Raw genomic sequence first — 20,729 nt, 5'->3', positions numbered from 1 at the left:
AAACATGTTCATGCCGATTTCTATAATGATTTTGATGACCTTTTCGACGATGAGGATGATGATTTGTTTAGTCTTGATGTAAATGCTTGAAATAAATAAAAGATATACTCTATTTGTAAAAAAATAAAACAACATTGGGGTGTTTTCTATTTTTTCATTTATATTATTTTTCTTTCTTTTTTCTGGGGTTTTTTTGTCGTGTGATTTGTTTTTGTTTTTTTCTCTTTTTTATCGCTTATATTACACTGAATGCATTAGTTTGTTGTTGTTTTTGTTATTATTATTATTATTTTGCAGGCTAACTTGATTTGTGTTATGTTTGGGTTTTATTCTCTGTTTTTACAATTAATTATTATTTTCGTTTTATAGAAAAAAAACTGAAAACTACAATAATATTTATATTTAAAAAAAAATACAACTTAAGCAAGACTAGCACCTTTACAAATATAATAATAATAGTGAAAAGAAAATAATTATGAAGACACGGTTTTGATAAAACAAATTAATATATAACATAATTTTAAATTCATTACATTAATTGGGAGGAGGAGGGTATTGGGGGAGTAGACTTGTTGTTAATTACATACATAATTTTAATAAAGCATCTTTCCTTACGTTTTCATAATACAAACGACGACAAAAATAAACAAATTAATTCTATATTTGAAATAATAAAAAACGAACGTGTACGCACGAGGAGATTAAGTAAAAAAACAACTTATTTAAAAATAAATACAATATTGCAATTAAATTGTTTTGAGAATGCTGCTAAAAAGGACGACTTGTTTTTTTTGTTTTTAAATTTCCTTTTTTTATTATTTATAAAGATATCAGTACGACAATAGTTCATCATATAAAAATGGGGTGTATCTGTGGGGTCTTATTTTGTTGAGTGTGTGTGTGTGTGAGTGATGTAAAAAAATAACAGTGTCAATCGAGTACAAGGCCTTTTCATTCATTATACACTTAAAAATAATTTTTGTTTTTTGTTTATCTTTTTTTCCAAACTGTATACTCTTTAATTTTTTTTTGGTAGAAGGTGTTGGTGGAGGGAAGGGGGCTTGAAGTAGAAGTTTTTTTATTTTTTAGCGATTTGTATATTCTCAAAATAACCGATCTTGTCCAAATTCTTTTTGTGGTTTTGCCTAAATTTTAATTGTGTAGGATTTTCTTTTTTCATCATAGTTGTGTTTGGATTTTTGTTTTGTTTTTTTTTCTCTTTCAGATAGAATGTCTCATTTTTTTAATTTTTTTGTTTTTAAAAAAATTGCTTTATAAACTTAATAACTAAACAAAAAAATAAAAATCAATAATTATTTAACCATCTAATGGTGGCCCCAGGTAAACCATAGAGACCTCCGTATTGCCATAAACCGCTGATACCGTGGGGTATAATTTTTTACCCGGTAGTCCTGGGAGAAGAAAAAAAAACAATAATTTATATTAAATAAAAAAATAAAGGTTAACTCACCTCTAAATGCAACTCCTAAAAATTCATAATTTTTTTCAAACGATAATGTATTTTCATCGCAGTCTAATATTACACGTATTCGTTCACCCACCTGGAAAAAAATGAAAAAAAATAAATAAAAGATATAATAGCAAATATATATAAAATAAAAAGGGAAAGAGACAATTTTTTTCTAAAGAAAAAACTTTTTCATAGAAATTTTTTTTTATAAAAAAATTCGTAAGACCCTAGGGTCTCATTAATTATTTTTTTCGATAGAAAAAAAAAAATTCATGATTCCCCAAGGGTCTCATTTATTTTTTTCTATAGGAAAAAATTCGTGAGACCATAGGGTCTCATTGACTTTTTTTAAATGAAAAAAATCAATGAGACCCTAGGTTCATAGGTCTCATTGTTTTTTTTTCTATAGAGCCTAAAAATAAAATTCTTCGTTTATTACTCACCTGATATTTGGGTGCATTATTTAATAATGGATAACTGCCTTGTACATCGCCATTATGTAACAAATGATTTTCAACTAAATTCCAACCCCAACTTTGATCATCCGATCCCAATAAGGCCACATAACCATGGCATTGTAGTGCCGCCTCTTTTGTTGATATACCGACAACAGCTACCGTACCCAATGGTCCCTCCCATATCACTTCCCAGGTGTGACGTCCTTGACGAAAACCCTGTTTACCTCGCGCTGCATCGGTACTTTGAGCAACGGGATTTCTGGAAAAAAAGGAGAGGACAGAAAAAAAAATAAAGAATAGGAATAATATAATATGAAAAAGCTAAGAAAATTCTTGGATCTAAATAAAATTAGGAAATCACAAACCGATAACATTAAAGGCTGATTTCTGGGATCTTTCTATACGAGGTGGTCAGATATATGGAGAGGAACATTTTGGCAGCCTTACTCGACATAGAGGAGTTTTTAACTTTTTCCCCCTAACTGTTTGGAATGTAGTGGCATTGGATCTACATTTCGAAGCTAAATTCATTGGAATAGATCTTCATTTCTGTTCGTGTAAATACACCCCATACTGACCTATGCATACCTGGTTTCTCATTCTATAACTGACACAGTCAGAAGCACTTCTTAAACTGATCTAAACACGATACAAAATCTCCAGCAATTGAACCATCTACATTGGTTTAAGGCGATTCGAATTCCAATTGCGATTTGACCGCCATTGGGGCAGAACGCTTAGCTTTCGCCAATTTAGTTGGTAACTTTAAATGTCCAACATATGGTTCACTCCCACAACCCTGATTCTGGTGGGTAATCGCCTTTCTAGAAACTTGTTTAACCGTTAAAAAAAGAAGTGACATTAGAATTCTATGTGGAAGCCAGATATCCCGATATAATCCTCGAGCTTCGTTTGATTATCAACATTACTTCTCAAGCAGCTCTATACGTGATTCTAAATATAATATAATTAGTTTTAATTGGTCTTCGAAAGCCTTCAAGCTTCACGTTTGCCATTTTATCAAGACAACTGAACAGATGCAGTGCATTGTACGGTCCTAGTTTACATAATGGGCATGTATCTGGTATCGTGCTGTCATTTCGAAGCGAATACTAATTGAGGCGCCTCAGAAGCAGCCACCTCGGCAAATATATATGTGTAAAAACAATAGAGCTGCTACAACAACAACTACATATATTTATTTAAACTCTTACATGTACACAAAGCCTTATTTGGCCAATTATTATGAATACATTATGCAAAATCGTTGATATATGGCACTACTCTAAAAACATGGACATTGAGAAATGTCCAAAAAAAAAAACTTAGAAAAAAAAATTAAAGTAACTTAATAAGATACAAAAAAAAAAAAAAAAATAAATAATAAATGAGATCAAAAACTTCAAATATCTTATGTTTTAAAACTGATATGAAAAAAACAAATAACCGCTTTGCGCTCAAAAATTATAGTGCATATAATGGACTATCGATGATTCTAAAAAGAAACTAATCGAAATGTCTAAGAAGACGTTTAGAGTATGTAGCCGGGGTAATGCTAAAATCTTTCAACTCATTAGGCAAATAATTGAATAAGCGTGCTATGCGAACTGGATATGAATTATTCATGAAATGGTGAATAATAGGAATTTGAAGTTGTTGTCGCCGAGTTGAAGAACAGAAAACAAAATCCTTCACCAAAAAAAGAGAACACTGGTTCTGAATAGTTTTAAAAAAACTAAGTAGCAGGCGAGTTTTAACAAATGAATCAAATGACCAAGAAGAAGCCTTTGGCACAACCAAGACCGGACCTGGTTTCATACGTCGTGGAACCGAAAATGGATCGAGGTATGTCCATAAAAAAAACTAAGGTGGGTAGATGCCTCGACACCTGTTACTGTACCCGTTACATGTAAATCTACTTTTACCCCAAAAATCGATGGCGACCCGGCAATTCCGATGGAACATGATTTGCCAAGGACTGGTGAAACCCTGTCTATGGCATACAGGACCAAAGTTATGGGAAGGACCAGCATGAGATCCTTAGAACTATTCACGATAGTCTAGAGAGGCGTGGTGGTGTTCGCTACTCTACGACCAGTTGGATAGACTTGCCCCAGATGAGTAAATTGGCGACATACTCCGGGTGGTATTGCTCCGCAATCTGACCCTAACTGATTATGAGCTGGTCACCACGGTGATACTGGTCAAGTCTACTCAAGAAGATTGTCATGGCTCTAACGATGTCAGTATGGACCTTGATGACCAACCGACCGAAGGTAGGTCTGAATCCGACTGGACCTGTGTTGGCACATGCCGACAATAAGCTTCAAAGGTAGACTGCAACTGAATCGATATCCAAAAAACGGGAAATCTGACGAGATCCCGACAATATTCAACGTTTAAAAGGTTGGACCTGCCCAAGAAAAATCGAATTCGAAGCGCTATAAACGTATTGTTCGCAGGCGAGATGCGAACATGCATTCAGAGAGGGAGGTGCACGTTCAAAGGACTTACCCATACGCTTTTTAAAGTTATTACCGGGAACGAACAAAGTAGGTGAGCCGGCGAAGCCCACTGCCTTTGACTAACCCGAGCTAAAAAGTACTAGAAAAGGCCATTGCCCTATTATGCGCCAAAAATGAAAAGTAAGGCGAATGGAGGTAAGGAATCTAGTCTGGACACGAAGATGACCAAATTAGCTAAGAAACCATCGTCTTCTGGATTACGAATATTGCTCGACAGCATAAATCTCTGAAGCGCATTCAATCCTCCGAAGGACCTCCCCGTATGCGGCCACCGTTGAACGTAAAACCAAGGAGAAACAACGGAATATAGGAAAGTTATCGTTTCCACGACAGAGGAGTCTACGATGCGAAACAATCCGAGTTTTACTCGGCCTCTGGCAAAATTTAAACCTAAGGTTCAAAAACCCATGCGAAAGACCGGTTACAGGCGAGCGATGAATACCTTGAAATGCCAATCATGGACAGAGTTGACTCTTATGGTAGAATTAGCTATAGTCACTGGTTGCTTTTTGAAACCGGTCTTCGGCCAGCCTTCGTCTATGGAATAAAGGTTTTGTTATTCGCTTTATATAAGAGTTGGCCATCTTCGGGGAGGTGCAAAAAGAGGTTGTCCTATAGAGCTCATCAAGATTTAATCTAGATTTTGAAAAATGTTACGATTTGCAAAGTTTGGATCAAAGCAGACATTCCGTTATCTTGATATTGGATTAACAAATTTGACACTTTGTGGTGAAGGTACCAGTAGGAGTTGAAAACGGGTCACATATTTGAGCTTGATCTATGTAAAGTAAAATGTTGACCCTTTGTGGGGGAGCTATTAGAAGAAGTGGGCCGATAAGACCCATATTTTATCATTATACAGTGATGGTTATAATATTAGGTTGTGCAAAGTTTAGTTCAAATCGGATAGTCCGTTCACATGAAATTGCATTATTTCCAACAAAATTTTTTACAAATTTGTGTGGGAGGTACCAGAAGAAGTGGACCGATATGTTCTATCGTCCAACATGAATTATGTTTGAAAGAAATATTACAATGTGCATATTTGACATCAAATAGGACATTTTATACCATTGTTATTGGATTAACAAATGTTCAAATAATTTACCCATGCGTCCCATCTTTGGATTCAATATAGATAAGGTAAAAATATTACGATGTGCAAAGTTTGGATGAATTTGAATATTTCGTTCGCTCCATATGAGATTTATTAATTTTCAAAACACTTTGTGTTGGAGGTACTAGAAGGAGTGGACCAATAGGTCTCATCTTCGGACATGATCTAGGCTTGACAAACGTAATATGTTGTCCAAAATTTGGTTACAATTTGTTCGTATGATATTATAATATAATTTTCAGCAAAATGTTGACCATTTTGTGGAGGAGGTACCAGAAGGAGTGGACCGATATTCTTCATATTCGTACATGAACTAAATTTGGAAGAATTATTACAATGTGAAAAGTTTGGAGAGTTATCGACTATCTTAAATCGACCTCAAATTACCTGAAACGGATTTGGTTCAAAGACACAGTGTATATACCCTCATTAGCCATAAGGCTGAGGTTATAATAAAAATTGCGGTATTGTATATTAACCAGCCGCCTATTTTCGATGATGACATAACACTGAGAATAAATGAGATATGTGGCTAAGTACTATTGGGCAGATTAATTATATATGACAACCACATATGAGCACATGCCATATAAAAATACGCTTTAAGGGGGTTTACATTTTCAATACGTATTTGCCTAAGCTCATTTCAAAATTTGACATGAAAACCCAGAGCTTGAATGTTATTTAATTCATGGAACGTCTTCAGCTGGACTGTATTGACTAAATTTGTGTGGTAGTTGTGAATTTCTAAAAAAACTAACATCAACTCTGTTTCATTGCTCATATATTTCAACGTCTATACTTAACGCCCCTTAAATTTCTAATCTTGTGATAACTTTCATTTCTAAAAAATATAAAACTAACAAATTAATAATTTTATATATTTCATTAAAAAACACACAATTTCCCACTGACCTGTGTAACGTAAAACCATTCGGTTTAATATATACATTTCGCGAACAATCATTTGGATTCCAGGCATGATAATAGGCTCGCAATTTCATTTTATATGTGGGCACCGATGACATTAAATCGGATTTCAAGGCTTCTTCGGGTAACTTTCGAATGCAATGCGAGCGCCAAACATCACTGTTTTCATCGTCCAGAAAATGTTTCCAACTGCGACAGACCAGTGCACAATTCCTTAGATCACTTAAATCCAAATAGGAGAATATCACTTCGAGGACATTGTGATTGATCATGGACGATATAAGGTCGACCATGATGATGTCGGTTGTAGACAACAATGCAGCAAAGTAGTAGAAGAAGAGGCGGCAGCAATAACAATATAGTAAAATGGGAGGGTGGTCGGACCCGGTCACTCAATCAGGCAGCAGCAACAACAAAACTCCTTCTTCTTCTTTGCATGCAAAGAACAATCAACACTTGAACACGAATTCTCCTCTTTGTTGTTGTTGTTTTTGGTGTATGGTTTGTTTGCAGGGCCGTTGACGTCGATGTTGGTGGGTCTTACAACATACAACAGCGGCAGCAGATACCAGATATGATGATGATGACAATAGAGACGCTTTTGGAAGAGCCTAGCCACAGCAGCGGCAGTAGTAGCAACGTTTTTCTGTTTTTTTCTTCTCGTCTTATTGTTACTGACGACGTCTACCAAAACTTCGTTTCGTCGTCTACCCCTTTCCACTCCTTTTCTACTTTGTATTTATCCACACACAACACAACACTAGGCAGGCAGACCGACAGACAGAAAGACTTCACACACCATAAAAAAAAGATTTAATTTTTTGGAGTCAAACAATTGCAACAGTTCCGCAGTCTCTCGTTCCTTAAATATTCGACGTTTGTATAGTTCACGTTTGGTAAATAGTAAAAATTACATTCAATTGCTGTGCAGTTGCTGTTGTTTTCTTGTTTTTAAAAATAATTATACATTTTTACTATAAAATAAATGTTTATTGTTAAGAGCAATCTGTCACAGAGAATGGACTAGCGGTGACAAGTTGTCGATAGGTTTTCTCCTCTTTTCCGGATAATATCGATTTGTGTGGTATGGTGTTATCGATAATATCGGTATAGTTGATTATGAAAATGACATGAAGTGTGTTCCCGAAGCAGAAAATATCATTGTAACTTTTAAAAATAATTTGATTTTTTAAGAATTGGATAGAAAAAGAATAAATTGGAAAAGAAGAAATTATTAAAAAAAAATACAACGGTTGGTAGCCTACTGCCAACGACATTGCATTATGTTGGATTGTTGAAATTCACTTTGAAATGATAACATATAGTTTGTGTTCCCGTACACAAAAAAACGGGCAATGGGTTTATAAAACAGACATTTTGCTTGCTTTTGAATCTGAAAGAATTAAAAAAAATACCAAAATAACAATTTTTCTTTTACGATATGGAAAAAATATGAAAATTAATAGATCCTCGCGTTACGCGAAAATATATAAATACCCATAGGGTCGAAATCAAGAGAGCGGGGGTGTAATAGAAGTTAGAGTGTATAATTTTAGTCAATTTAGCCATGTCAAAATTTGAACAAAGATAAGGATATGTTTGGCTTCTGTTTCGGAGAGGAATGCTTTCACATTTTCCAGTCGATGCCTTCTGCTACTTAGCGATGGATATCTGCAGAGTCAATGTCCAATTGTTTCCAGCTCTTTCTCGTCCTCACATAAACGACAATAATAATCTTCATTAATATCCCATTTGAAAGTGAGTGATCTGGTCCTGCAGTGACCTGTTATGCTCCCTACAGAGGTTCTTATATCTATATTTTTATTATACAGTAGTGATGTAGTTCTGCGGGAGAACTCAGGCCAGATAGTTTTTGAAATCCCGCCTTCCTTGCAGCAGCACTTCTTGATTTTGCCAATGATATATCGTCCTATTGACTATTTCAGTGGCTTAATCCGTTGTACATATCCCTCAATCGGTTGACTGTCAGCTATTTCATTCCCATCTATGTCACTATGACCTGGAACCCAACAAAAATTAACGTTCTGTCGTATATCATGTAGAACGCCTTTACAGGCAATTCAATAGCATTGATAGTCACGACTTAAGGGCCGCCTGACTATCAACATAGAAATTCACTACATTGTCGTCAGTAAGTCTGTTGTCTATTTCAGGCTCTTTCGTAATTGGATAGGATTTCTGTCTGAATAACGCTACAGAGATTGTTAAGTTTATATGAATTATTTATAGCTTATTCCATGGCACAATAAATAAGTAGTCCATTTAGCGAAACTGATGACATGATTAACTGTCAAAGTGCGTAATTTTTACTAGAACTCGATATGCATGTGAAATATTAGTGGTCTGTTCCCGTACTGCGAGAATTTACTACTTTTTACTACGATAACAAATTTTTTCATTATGATATCGAAGAAAATAGTCAAATCGAGTAGATTCTTGCAGTACGGGAACATATCATATATTTTTTGAAAATGTAATATTTTCGAATCCTCAAAATAAAATTTGAAAAACATGAATGAAAATCTATCAAATTTATATTTCTATCGTTTCCACATCTTTCCTACAATTGAGCCATTGCCACTTATATGTGTAACACATATGAAAATGCTGGGAACTGCGAGTTATTCCATGAAGAAAGATTTGCTTTCTCAAACTTTCCCAGCAGGCAGATTGAGTAATTTGAATACGGGAGGACATTTAATAAAGAATCCGTTACCAATATTCCTGTTGGGTGATTTTGAAAAACATAATTTCTCATATTCATATTGACACTGGCATTACGTTGGAATCAAATCAGCTGGGTTTTGCTGTTACCTTTTATAATTGTACCATGATTGATACCCATATTGCCTCAGTAAGTTTTAAAAATCGTAAGAAAATACGAGGGAAATACCGATTTCCGCAAGAAAAAAAAAGACCGTAGTAATTAAGACCTCAAGGACTACATGTGTTAAAAATTTCAAAACGATCCGGGAGTGGGCCCTAAACTAGATTTAACCCAATGCTACTAATCTTTTTACCCTTCCGGACCCAGAATGTCATAGCAGCAGAGGAGAAGCAGCTGCGTGGCCGGGGGCTAGTTTTTACACTCCATTTTGTGTGCTTCGATAGTAGCACATGTTTAAACTTTTTCGGCCCTACGGTGAGAAGCTTTAGTAAGATGAATAGAAGGTCTTTCTATAGACGAGAGGGAGGTTTTCATGTAAAAAGCTGGTGGTCTTTCTATAGAAGAGCTGCAGGTGTTTATGTAGAACATCTGCAGATCTTTCTATAGATGAGCTGGTTATCTTCATGTAGGCGAGCTGGAGGTCTTTCTGTAGACATGATGGAGGTTTACCTATGGAAGAGCTTGAGGACTTATATACAGTAGCTGCAGATCTTTCCCCAATCGAGCTAGATGTCTTGTTATAGACGAGCTGGGTGTCATTCTGTAGAAGAGCTGGAGATCTTCCTATAGACGAACTGGAGGTTTTTTCTATAGATCAACTGGATATCTTTCTGTTCTTAGAAGTACTAGAAGTCTTCCTATAGTCTTCGGCCGTGGATTTAAAACTTTATCTTATGAACAGATTCCAAAAACGGATAAGCGACAGAATATCATTTTAAACAAAATGTAACCGAACTTTTACAATCCATTTCTCGGAAAGCTGTTGTTTGTAGGTAATTATGACCACGACAGCTTTATACAATTCCCGTAAATATACTTTTTCCTTTGTGATATTGTCAAATCTAGTAATTATGGTAATTATGAAACGTATAGAAAAATACATTGATGTCAAGGTTTGGTTTGAAAGCTAAAATATTAGGAACCATGAATCTTTGACAGAAAAAAATATGGTTGTAATCAAGGCCTCTAGCTCTACTTATAATGAATTATAAATCGATGGACGGACCCTTAAACATTTGTTTTTCCCAAGGAACTTGCGAAGTTTCCCTTTTAAAATTCGTGAGGGAAGGACCGAATTGTGTGTTCTGCTACCCCTCTTAAAATTTATTTTTGTATATTAGCTGAATTTTATAATAAGTAATGATCTTTATATAGGTTCCCAATTTCCAGTACTGCATCCATAATTCAACTACTATGTGCCGAAATAGCTCAGTTGGGAGAGCGTTAGACTGAAGATCTAAAGGTCCCCGGTTCAATCCCGGGTTTCGGCAGAACAATTATTTTGCTCTTTCATGTACTTTACCCCCACAGCAAGAGATGTGAAAGTGAACCAACTATTGTGAATGACTACATTATACGTAAGAACAATATTCCATTGCCTACTTTCAGGCGTTAGGTACTTTTATTTTTTAAATACCACACTGGGGTGTTTATATGTTTGTAATGGCAATATGGACAGGAGCAGACATGCGCCGAAATAGCTCAGTTGGGAGAGCGTTAGACTGAAGATCTAAAGGTCCCCGGTTCAATCCCGGGTTTCGGCAGACATTATTTTTTTTTTAATTTTTTATAAATATTTGTTTTTTTTTATTCATTTTAAATAATTGCTGTGTTCGCAAGATGTATGATTTTGAAAATAAAGAAAATTAAAAAAAATATGGATTTGAAAATTTTATCACGTACCGCAGCTACCCATATCGAAGCCAATATCAATCTGGTGACAAAGGGCATTCAGAAGAAAATACCAAAGAGTAGCCATTATCGACAAAAGTGATGTCTATGGGCATATCCGTGACCATATAGTAATCATTTCCATTAAAAACCATTTCCACAAAGCTCTGTCACCGCGACAAAAGGCAATCTTATTGTCACCATTATCCCACCAATCATTAAGTCCTGCATCACGTGTCAAAAATTTTTAATCCTTTCATATTATCGATCTGACGTCATACTATGTTTACAAATCCAACCGTTGGAATACTCTCCGTTGCCGTATCAAACTGGGAAGGAATTAATTTACGCTCCTTCATCTTGATAGAGTGAGAATAGAGTGAGAAGAAGAGGAAATTGGAATAGAATAAAAGAAGCATAAATATGAAGAGAAAGAAAGAGGAATTAATAGAAAGAGAAGGCCTATGGGGGCCTATCCATATCCTGCAGGGATAATACAATCTTTATAGGATCTCAAGAAGATCCCCAGAGGATATTCTATCCTAAGAAGATCTCCAGTAGGTATTTTATTTGAAACTAATGCTCAGCTCTGTCTCAGACGCGAACTTCGCTTTTAGCTACCAAAAGCTCACACTCTACGCATAGGATCTTTCAACCTTATGAAGATTAATATAGCCTCCGACCCAGCTGACACTACAGCTGGGTATCTTAATCACATCAAAGCCACACCCTCTATTCGCCAAGGGCCATAAGGTGTGGCACTGCAGCATGCCAAGGAAACTGCTTTACCTGTGGTTCTGAGATAAACAGCCACGCAGGGCAAAAAATGCCAAAAGTTGATGCCCGAAAGAGACTTCGGAAACCCATCTCCCGACTCCGACACTCATAATACTAAGTCCAGGAAGTCATATTGTCAAATCCTAAGAAGATCTCCATTGGCGTTATTATCGTAGGAAGAACTATAGATGGATTTCATCTATAGAAGATCTTTCAAGGATCTCACCGTTCAGTCAGCAAGAGCCGCCAGGTATGACAGAAGCATGGTGGAAACTGTCTTACCTGTGGTTCAGAGGTAAAAAGCAGGGCATCGAAGCCAATAATTGATGCTCCAATGTAACTTCGGAAAACCATCTCCCGACTCCGGCGCCCAAAAGTGTTAATTCCAAAGAGACACTGGTCAGGAAGTCATATTAACAAAGATACTGCTATTATCAGAGATATGTCGATCAAGACCGCAATAAATTTAGCGACAATCCTAAGAAGATCTTCAATGGGTTTTCTATCCTAGAAAAAAACTCCAAAGGGCATTCTTTTCATAAAATATCACCAATGGGTCTTTTATCTATAGAAGATCTCCAAGGGTCTTCTATTTATTCTATTTGTAGAAAACTTGCCAAGGATCTACTGTATGTAGAACACTTTCCAATGGTCTTCTGTCTATGAAAGACTTTCCAATGTTCTTCTATCTGTAGAAGATCTCCCAAGGACCTTCTATCTGTTTTAAGACCTTCGATCAAGACCCCAATAAATTCAGCCACAATCCTTCAATGGGTTTTCTATCCTAGAAAAAACTCCAAAGGGCATTCTTTTCATAAAATATCACCAATGGGTCTTTTATCTATAGAAGATCCCCAAGGTTCTTCTATTTATTCTATTTGTAGAAAACTTCCCAAGGATCTACTGTATGTAGAACACTTTCCAATGGTCTTCTGTCTATGAAAGACTTTCCAATGTTCTTCTATATATAGAAGACCTCCCAAAGGCCTTCTATCTGTTTTAAGACCTTCCATGGGATTTTTACCTATAGAAGGCCTACCAATGGTCTTCTATTTGTAGAAGAGCTCGCAAGGACCTTCTATCTGGAAGAGTGCTCTTATGGGTTTTAATTTTGTTTGACGATTACTCAAGAGGTTTCTACCTATAAAAGGCCTTCTATCTGTTTGAAGACCACTCAAGGGACCTTTGGAAGGTCTTCCACCCAAAGATTACCTCCAGATGGTTTTCTGCTGATGGAAGTCCTCCAGAAGGTTGTCTATGTAAAGAAGAACTCCATGAAGTCTTCAGTTTATATAGAGGATCTCAACAGGGGGTCAAGTCTTCTATACATAGAAGCCATGCAGGCTATAGAAGACCTTGCAAGGTTATAAGGTAAATACCAGATCTTCCATCTGTAGAGGGTTTTCCAATTACAGGAGACCTCCAAAGAATTTTCTATACATGGATACACCTTTCAGAAGGGGTTTTATAAATAGAAGACCTCTCGAGGGTCTTCTTACCGTAGAATATCTTCTTTCTATTTGAAGAAGAACTTCTGAGGGTACAGAAGACTTCAAGAAAAATGTTTCGAGTGTCTTTTTCTATAGAAGTCGTTCCGAGGGTCTTCTTTCCAGAGAAGCCATCAAATTGCTGGAATTCGACCATACGGAAATTTGTTTTTATAAATGAAATACTCTTGGACATTCTTCTATAGATAAGAGACCCTTGGGAGGTATTCTATAGAAAGGTAAACCTTGGGAGTTATTCTATAAATAGATGATCCTTGGGAGCTTCCGACACATTTTCGGTATGCTGAAGGACCAAGCCTAGTTTTGCTGAGTGTCTAACAGAAAAATTTTAATGACATATCCCTCATATAACGATCCCGATCAACTTAAAATATTTTGAATGCCCAAAGCCTCTCATGGTGGAGGGTATAATAAGTTCGTTCCGATTGAAGTTAACGACCTTATTTCTAATTTTCCCTCATTTTTTGATCGAAATCTAATTCCTTTTAACTTCCAATTATTTCAACGTCACAGTAGAGGATCGTAAACCATTATTGTCGGAATACCAGAAAAAAACTGACCACCAAAGTAAAAATTTATAACCTCAACTATGCGATAAGAATTCTCCCGTTCGTTAAAGACCAAATCACTGCAGCAGTGAAAACAAAAATACAAAAAAAAAAATTGACAAGAAAATCCCATTTCATCTTATCGCCCACACGACGAAGATAATTCTGAACCATGACGATTTTATAGCACACCGTGCCGAAAGAACGGATCGAAAGCTATAAATTGCCCTGAATTGGAAATCGGATGGTTTATTTGTATTACAATTGTTCGGCAGAGCGGAGGTAACATCACGGTAATAAAAAATGTTCAAATTGAATGCCACGTGGGCCTTGATGGCCCTCCTGGCCATGACCTTCGCTGGCAACAGAGTCAATGGCCAACACAACCCTCATTGGTGGAACGGACGCAACACCATCGTACATCTCTTCGAGTGGAAATGGTTGGACATTGCCCGAGAATGTGAGGAGTTCTTGGCTCCACGAGGTTTTGCCGGTGTTCAAGTTTCCCCCGTTACGGAAAATGTCATAGTCGAAAAGAGGCCATGGTGGGAACGTTATCAACCGTTGTCCTATAAATTGGAAACACGTTCCGGTACCGAGGCAGAATTTGCTGAAATGTGTCGCCGCTGCAATGCTGTGGGTATTCGTATTTATGTTGATGTCATCCTAAATCACATGGCTGCTGATCAAGGTAAAACGGCCGTCGGAACCGCAGGTTCTCAAGCTGAACCTGGTATGAAAGTTTATCCTGCTGTTCCATATTCTGGTATGGATTTCCATGAGACATGCGGAATTTATGATTGGAATGATCGTTATCAAGTGCAAAATTGTGAATTGGTTGGACTGAAGGATTTGGATCAAAGCAAGGAATGGGTTCGTGATCGTTTGGTGGAATTTTTGGATCATTTGGTTGAATTGGGTGTGGCCGGTTTCCGTGTGGATGCTGCTAAGCACATGCGTGCGGATGATTTGAAGGTAAGGAAATACGATGGGGATTTTTTTGAGGGAGTTGGAATCTGCTACAGGTCTACTAGAGGATAGAAGACCTCAGGAGGTCCGAATATCCCTTCCGGAGGTCGATCGAATAACCTTACGGATATAAGACGCTCTGAAGGTTTTCTGTAGGTAAAAGTCATTCGGGAGGTCTTCTACAGACAGAAGACCCATACGAAGGACTTCTATAGATAGAAGAGCCTTGAGAGGTATTCTAAAGATAGAAGGCCCTCGGAAGGCTCCTATAGATAGAGGTGGTCTTCTTGGAGACCTTGTGAATGCCATCTATATTTAGAAGGCTCTTGGGACGGTTTCTACAGATAGAAGACCCTTGGGAGGTCCTCTATAGATAGGAGAACCATTGAAGGTTTTTTACAGATAGCCGATCCTTGGGAGGTCTTTAATGAAAAGAAGACCTTCTCGAGGTCTTCTACGATAGACAACCCATTGCAAATCTTCTTAGGGTTGTCGCTGATTTCGTTTGGGGTCTAGATCGACATATATCAGATAATATGAGTATCTCTGTCAATATGACTTCCTGTCCCGTGTATTTTTGGACTTAGCACTTTTGGGCGCCGGTGTGGGGAGATGGGCTTTCGAAGACTTTTTGGAAACTTGTTTTGACCTCCGTGGCTGTTTATCTCAGAACCACAGACAAGACAGTTTCCCTGCAGGATATGGATAGGGGAACTATAGGTCTTCTCTTTCTATTATTACCTCTTTTTCACCCTTTATATTTTCACTTCTACCATTAATTCCAATTTTCTTTTCTCCTTCTTCCCCTTCCAGATTATTTATGAACGTGTTCGCAACTTAAACACCAACCACGGTTTCCCTGCCAGTGCCCGTCCCTTCATCTTCCAAGAAGTTATCGATCATGGTGGACAGACTATCACCAAATACGAATACAATCAATTGGGCGCCGTTACAGAATTTAGTTTTTCCGAAGAAATTGGTCGTGCCTTCCGTGGTGGCAATCAATTGAAATGGTTAGTGAGTTGGGGTCCGCAATGGGGTTTCTTGCCCAGTGAACATGCTTTGGTATTTGTCGATAATCATGACAATCAGCGAGATGGTGGACATGTGTTGACCTATAAACAACCGAAACAATATAAAATGGCTACCGCCTTTGGTCTGGCTTATCCCTATGGTATTAGTCGAATTATGTCTTCGTTCGATTTTACCGATCGTGATCAGCCACCACCCCAGACTGCAGATGGTAAACTAATTTCGCCACAATTTGATGCTGTGACGGGTGCCTGTACTAATGGCTGGATTTGTGAACATAGATGGCGTCAGATTTATAATATGATTGAATTTAAAAATGTTGCCGGTGGAGCGGGAGTTAATGATTGGTGGGATAATGGTGATAATCAAATTGCCTTCTGTCGTGGTGATCGCGCTTTTGTGGCTTTCAATGGTAATGGTTATGATTTGAATGAACGTTTGATGACCTGCTTGGCTCCGGGTACCTATTGCGATGTGATTTCGGGCGCCAAAATTAATGGTAAATGTACGGGTAAGACGGTGGAGGTTGAATTGTGGGGTTATGCCCAAATTAAAATTGGCGCAAATGAGGAGGATGGTGTTTTGGCCATACATCAAAATTCGAAATTGTAAAGAAAATAAAGGATTTTTTATTTGTAAAATATACCGAAGGTCTACGAATTTTTCAAAAGACCTTCTACATATAAACGACCTATAATAAAGTGTTTAACTAACGTTTTGGTGTTTTCGAAGATTCCTGCAAAGTGTTGCCACATGATCCCTCTTCACATTCGTCTTCCCAGCCTCCCTCTATCCTTCTTAGTCGTTACCGATGCATTCGATACAAAAAATTGAATTGTCTGTAGCAACGATGGCTTCTTTGTATCAGATTTCTGTTCGCCTGTCGAATTAGTTTTCTTCATTGCCAAGGGCTTTGAGGAGGGAGGAGACTTCTGACTCGTTTGCTTCTGTATATTGGGTGTCCTTAGTCACCACATTGTTAGAGGCCTTGACAGGGGTCCAAGGTTTGGGAATAGACACGGCCTTTGATATTACCTAATCAGAAGGAATTCCGCAGTTTGGGCCTTGGTCGACATATCTCTGGCAATAGCGGACTTGCCTTTTGCCTCCTTTCCACTATCCTTCTCTGCCGACGTTCGTCCTCCCAGTGATAGCCTTCCCACTCGCCTTTTTAGCCCCTACCGATGCACGCGAGATAGAAGGTTGAACTGCCAGCAGAAACGACGACTTCTTTGCAGCAGATATGTCCCTCGATTGATCTCACCCTTTTCATTTTTAAGGGCCTTAAGGAGGATTTGGTTTCCGTAGGACCAGACCCATTGCTTTCAGACTCGTTTTGTTTGAGTATTTTACTTCTGTACAAAGGTTACCTTTAGGCACCTCATTGTCTGGCAATAACTTTCGTCTTCCCAGTGGTATTCTTCCCTCTATCCTTTTTAGCAGCTTCCGATACAAGGAAAAATGTTGAACTGTCTGCAGCAATGATGGCTTCTTGCAGTAGGTTGCCTCTTTTCTGTCGAATTCATCTTCTTTATTGTCAAGGACTTTGCGAGTATTTTTCCTGGCATTCGATTCGTTTTCTCTGACGTTTTAACTTCTGCACAGTGGGTAATCTTATTCACCTTCTTGGTAAAGGGCTTGACAGGGTAATCAGAATACTGATGTATGAATTTTTCTGATTAAAATTACCTTTTAAGGATTGTCACGTGTGTACTTCGTCATGACCATTAGGTGTTTCGAAATAAGAAGAAAATCCTTGTCGCTGACTTTGTTCGCATATCCCTGGCAATAGCGGATTGTTTTCCGAAAAGCCTTCCCATCCGGTGCATCTTTAGACTTAGAACTTTTGGGTGGCGGGTTCAGGTGCGGGGTTTTCGAAATAATCGGCATCCTTCTGTTTTTCTTTGCATTCGGTTTCTCTTTGGACTTGCTTTTTGCTTTTTGGGCCGTATTCAGCGTTGAGGTTTTGTAATTCTATTCTACGAGCCAAGTAAAACAGTTTCTTCATTAGTTTCACGAAGAAGTACGCACGTTTAAATCTTAAGTCAGCAGAGGTCGTATGGTAAACCTGCTGACTTAAGATTTAAACGTGCGTACTTCTTCATGAATATAAGGATTACTAATCAGAAGAAATTCATCATCGCTGATTTGATTGGGGTCTTGGTTGACATACATCTGACAATAGCATTATCCAATAAGTATTGTTGTCCAGTGCGTCTTTAGAGTTAAGAGTTTGGGTTCTTGGCTCCTTTGCCTTTCGTGACTATTTTTAATCAGAAGCACCAACTTATCGGCAACTGCCGAAGCAGTTTCCTAATTAGAAAGCACGGCTTGGTTCTGTACCATACTTGACGATCTCTGTTGATTAGTGTGTGAGGCTTTGATTATCATAGTATTGTCTTCCTCGTCCGTCATCGGGATATCATCTCATAAGAAAGCTGGGATGATTTCCTGGCTAAGTCGGAAAATACCGCATTTCTTAATGAGCTTGAGAAGTGGTTACTCTATCGTATACAGCGTGAGATAAAAAATTGCAACAAAGTCATAATTTTTGCATTTTTTGTAAATTTTATTTAATGAAAGCCAAAATGTCGGAAATAGCATAAAATTTTAGAATAAGTTTAGATTTGTTCGAATTGGTCACCTTTGGCACGAATTATATGGCCCTCAAACGGCCAATGAAACCGTCACATGCTGCCCAAATGCGACCATCGGCTGTTATGGTGGCCCACACCATCACCATGGCCGGCGCTTGAGTTCTGGTGGCCAACCGAAGGTGTACATTTTCAGCTGACCTCTTTGGTAAGTAAACACGATCATTTTGTTTGTTTATAAACTGCTGGACAACGAATGTTTTCTCATCGGAGAAAATCAAATTCGGCAGTTCACAACTTTCGGCTCCTTTGAGTCTATTTTCTTTAGGTTGCCCTGTAAGTTCTGGCACTTTTTGGAATTTCAATGGCTTTACCCCGACCTCATTTTTCAATATTTGCCGAATGGAGTATTGCGATATGTTCAGCTCATGAGCCATTTTTCGGCCACTGCGACGCGGGTTTCGATCAAGTCGCTTCTTTACTTTTCGAACCATATCTGCAGATGTTGCTGTTTTTCCGTCCACTTCCTTGAAGTCGGGCTGCGCTACCAGTATCAAGGTAACGAGCAATGGTACGAGACGCAAAAAATGTATTCACATTCAAATGGTGGAGTGCTCTAACGATAGCCACTTGCGGGTTTCCAGTCAAATATAAAGATATCATACTATGACGCTTGAATTCCATCACGAATAACTTTTTTTCTGGAAGATTCTCACCAAAATGCTTTTGTACGCTTGTAAACTGGAATAATTTTAACAGCGGTCGGACGAGTGACTTAGAAATGACAGCTGTCTGAAGTTGGTTGCAGTGTTTTCATCTCACCCTGTAATATGGTCGTTTATGCCACTCAATTCCTTTGCGTTGTGTGTGAGCTTATTCTTTTGCCACTAGCCTCCTTACCATGGCAGGGAATTGATAACTGAACCTGAACAATTACAGTGTAAAACATTAAACATCGCATAACATCCTAGCCTTAAAAAGTCATCCCTCAGGGTAGGAGTCTAGGTACCCATTAATACAGGTTAATATTTGCCTCATCAGTCCAAGGTTCAGTGTCACTCAATCATTTCCGCTTTGAAAATATATTGATCAGTAAACGAGATTTATACAGACTGTGGTAGCGTGAACGTGAACCGATGAAATCATTATATTTGATCCAAGGAGCTATGAGAATATATTATCGAAATAAAGAATCGGTCACTAACGAAGTTCGAGATAAGATAAGTAAAAGAGTCTTACCATGTCTGTAATAGAATAAGACTCAAGATTAAGTTGATCTGCATCGATCTGATTCAAAGGAACTATTGTGCAAAATTGAAGATCGGTGCTAAATCTCACAACAAAGTCAGATTGGGATGTTTATAGGGAACAATTCAATATATACAAAAGTTAAATTGAGAAGGCTAATCGTAGGTCTTGGGTATGTTTTAGTCAGTCGATTAACGGAGTTAACGAAGCGTCCCTATTTCCTTGGATCTATCTGGATCTGTAATTTTTTCCGTTCACATAGATTTGAACTGTCTGATGTCTGTATAGACTCTTAATACACAGTATATGCTTTTAATCTACATTTATAGAACGTAGGATGAAGCATGACGACTTAAATTTAATTTATTTACCATCATTCTAATTGACTTACCTTTACCCATGGCACAATGAATATGTAGTCCATTTAGCGCAGCTGATGTCTTGATTAACTGTCAAAGTGGGTAATTTCTACTTGAATTCGATGTGCAGTGTTGCCAACAATTTGAAATATTATATGGAACAATTTGACAGATAATCGAGACAAAAACAATGTTTTTTGTTGGTATACATCACCTTATTATTGCATCATGCCTTTACCTAAACATGTGTTGGCAACACTTTTTATTTACTTACCTTTCAATGTGAACTACCCTGTTTAACGTTGTTTTTCAGAGTTGCATTCCAAACGTCACATTCTTAAAATTAAATAAGACATTTCTGTTTTTATTATTTTGTATTTCTTTCTTTTGCTTATTTTTTTAATAAATATACATATATAACTTTCTTTTTTAAATATGATCTTTTGGTTTTAATAATAATAGTAATAATAATTATATAAATATTAACTCCTCTCCCATTTTAGTGATTTTATTTAATTGTTAATAAATCAGAATGTCATTAAGCTTAAACAATCCAAGCTTTACAATTACAAATTTCCATTTTGTTAACAAATTTCATTTTTTGACAATTAGTT

The 20,729-nt window shown here is 37.4% G+C and overlaps 3 protein-coding genes and 2 non-coding genes across 5 annotated transcripts in view; 3 read left to right on the top strand and 2 right to left on the bottom strand.

Annotated features, from left to right (window-relative positions):
* LOC133328229 (transcription factor Dp) overlaps window positions 1-20,729 on the bottom strand; it is a 73,196-nt gene that overhangs the window by 32,697 nt on the left and 19,770 nt on the right. The gene's annotated exons all lie outside the window — the stretch shown is intronic.
* Window positions 1,227-6,825, bottom strand: LOC133328221 (F-box/SPRY domain-containing protein 1). The gene is made up of 4 exons (XM_061536770.1): window positions 6,487-6,825; window positions 1,915-2,188; window positions 1,472-1,562; window positions 1,227-1,412 (listed from the first exon to the last, which is right to left on the bottom strand). Exons 1-4 carry the CDS (start codon window positions 6,792-6,794, stop codon window positions 1,318-1,320), a joined length of 768 nt encoding a protein of 255 aa, XP_061392754.1. The 5' UTR covers window positions 6,795-6,825; the 3' UTR covers window positions 1,227-1,317.
* Trnaf-gaa (transfer RNA phenylalanine (anticodon GAA)) lies at window positions 10,608-10,680 on the top strand. The gene has a single exon. It is a non-coding gene; the product is annotated as a tRNA-Phe (tRNA).
* On the top strand, window positions 10,881-10,953 carry Trnaf-gaa (transfer RNA phenylalanine (anticodon GAA)). The gene has a single exon. It is a non-coding gene; the product is annotated as a tRNA-Phe (tRNA).
* Window positions 14,217-16,526, top strand: LOC133328226 (alpha-amylase-related protein-like). Its single transcript, XM_061536775.1, has 2 exons — window positions 14,217-14,888; window positions 15,696-16,526. Exons 1-2 carry the CDS (start codon window positions 14,217-14,219, stop codon window positions 16,524-16,526), a joined length of 1,503 nt encoding a protein of 500 aa, XP_061392759.1.

The sequence above is a fragment of the Musca vetustissima genome, unplaced genomic scaffold, assembly GCF_032173495.1.
Source record: "Musca vetustissima isolate MV318-11 ecotype Yass unplaced genomic scaffold, APGP_CSIRO_Mvet_v1 utg14942, whole genome shotgun sequence".
Classification (NCBI taxonomy): domain Eukaryota; kingdom Metazoa; phylum Arthropoda; class Insecta; order Diptera; family Muscidae; genus Musca; species Musca vetustissima.
This window is presented reverse-complemented; position numbering and strand designations above follow the sequence as displayed.

What these genes read in the sequence shown, in the direction of transcription:
- LOC133328221 (XM_061536770.1), bottom strand. Translation starts at nt 6,794, where the DNA reads ATGGTCGACCTTATATCGTCCATGATCAATCACAATGTCCTCGAAGTG. An exon ending in AATGGTTTTACGTTACACAG is followed by an intron (nt 2,189 to 6,486) that starts GTCAGTGGGAAA and finishes CTTTTTTTCCAG; the next exon opens with AAATCCCGTTGCTCAAAGTA. An exon ending in TTTAGGAGTTGCATTTAGAG is followed by an intron (nt 1,413 to 1,471) that starts GTGAGTTAACCT and finishes TTCTTCTCCCAG; the next exon opens with GACTACCGGGTAAAAAATTA.
- LOC133328226 (XM_061536775.1), top strand. Translation starts at nt 14,217, where the DNA reads ATGTTCAAATTGAATGCCACGTGGGCCTTGATGGCCCTCCTGGCCATG. An exon ending in TGCGTGCGGATGATTTGAAG is followed by an intron (nt 14,889 to 15,695) that starts GTAAGGAAATAC and finishes TTCCCCTTCCAG; the next exon opens with ATTATTTATGAACGTGTTCG.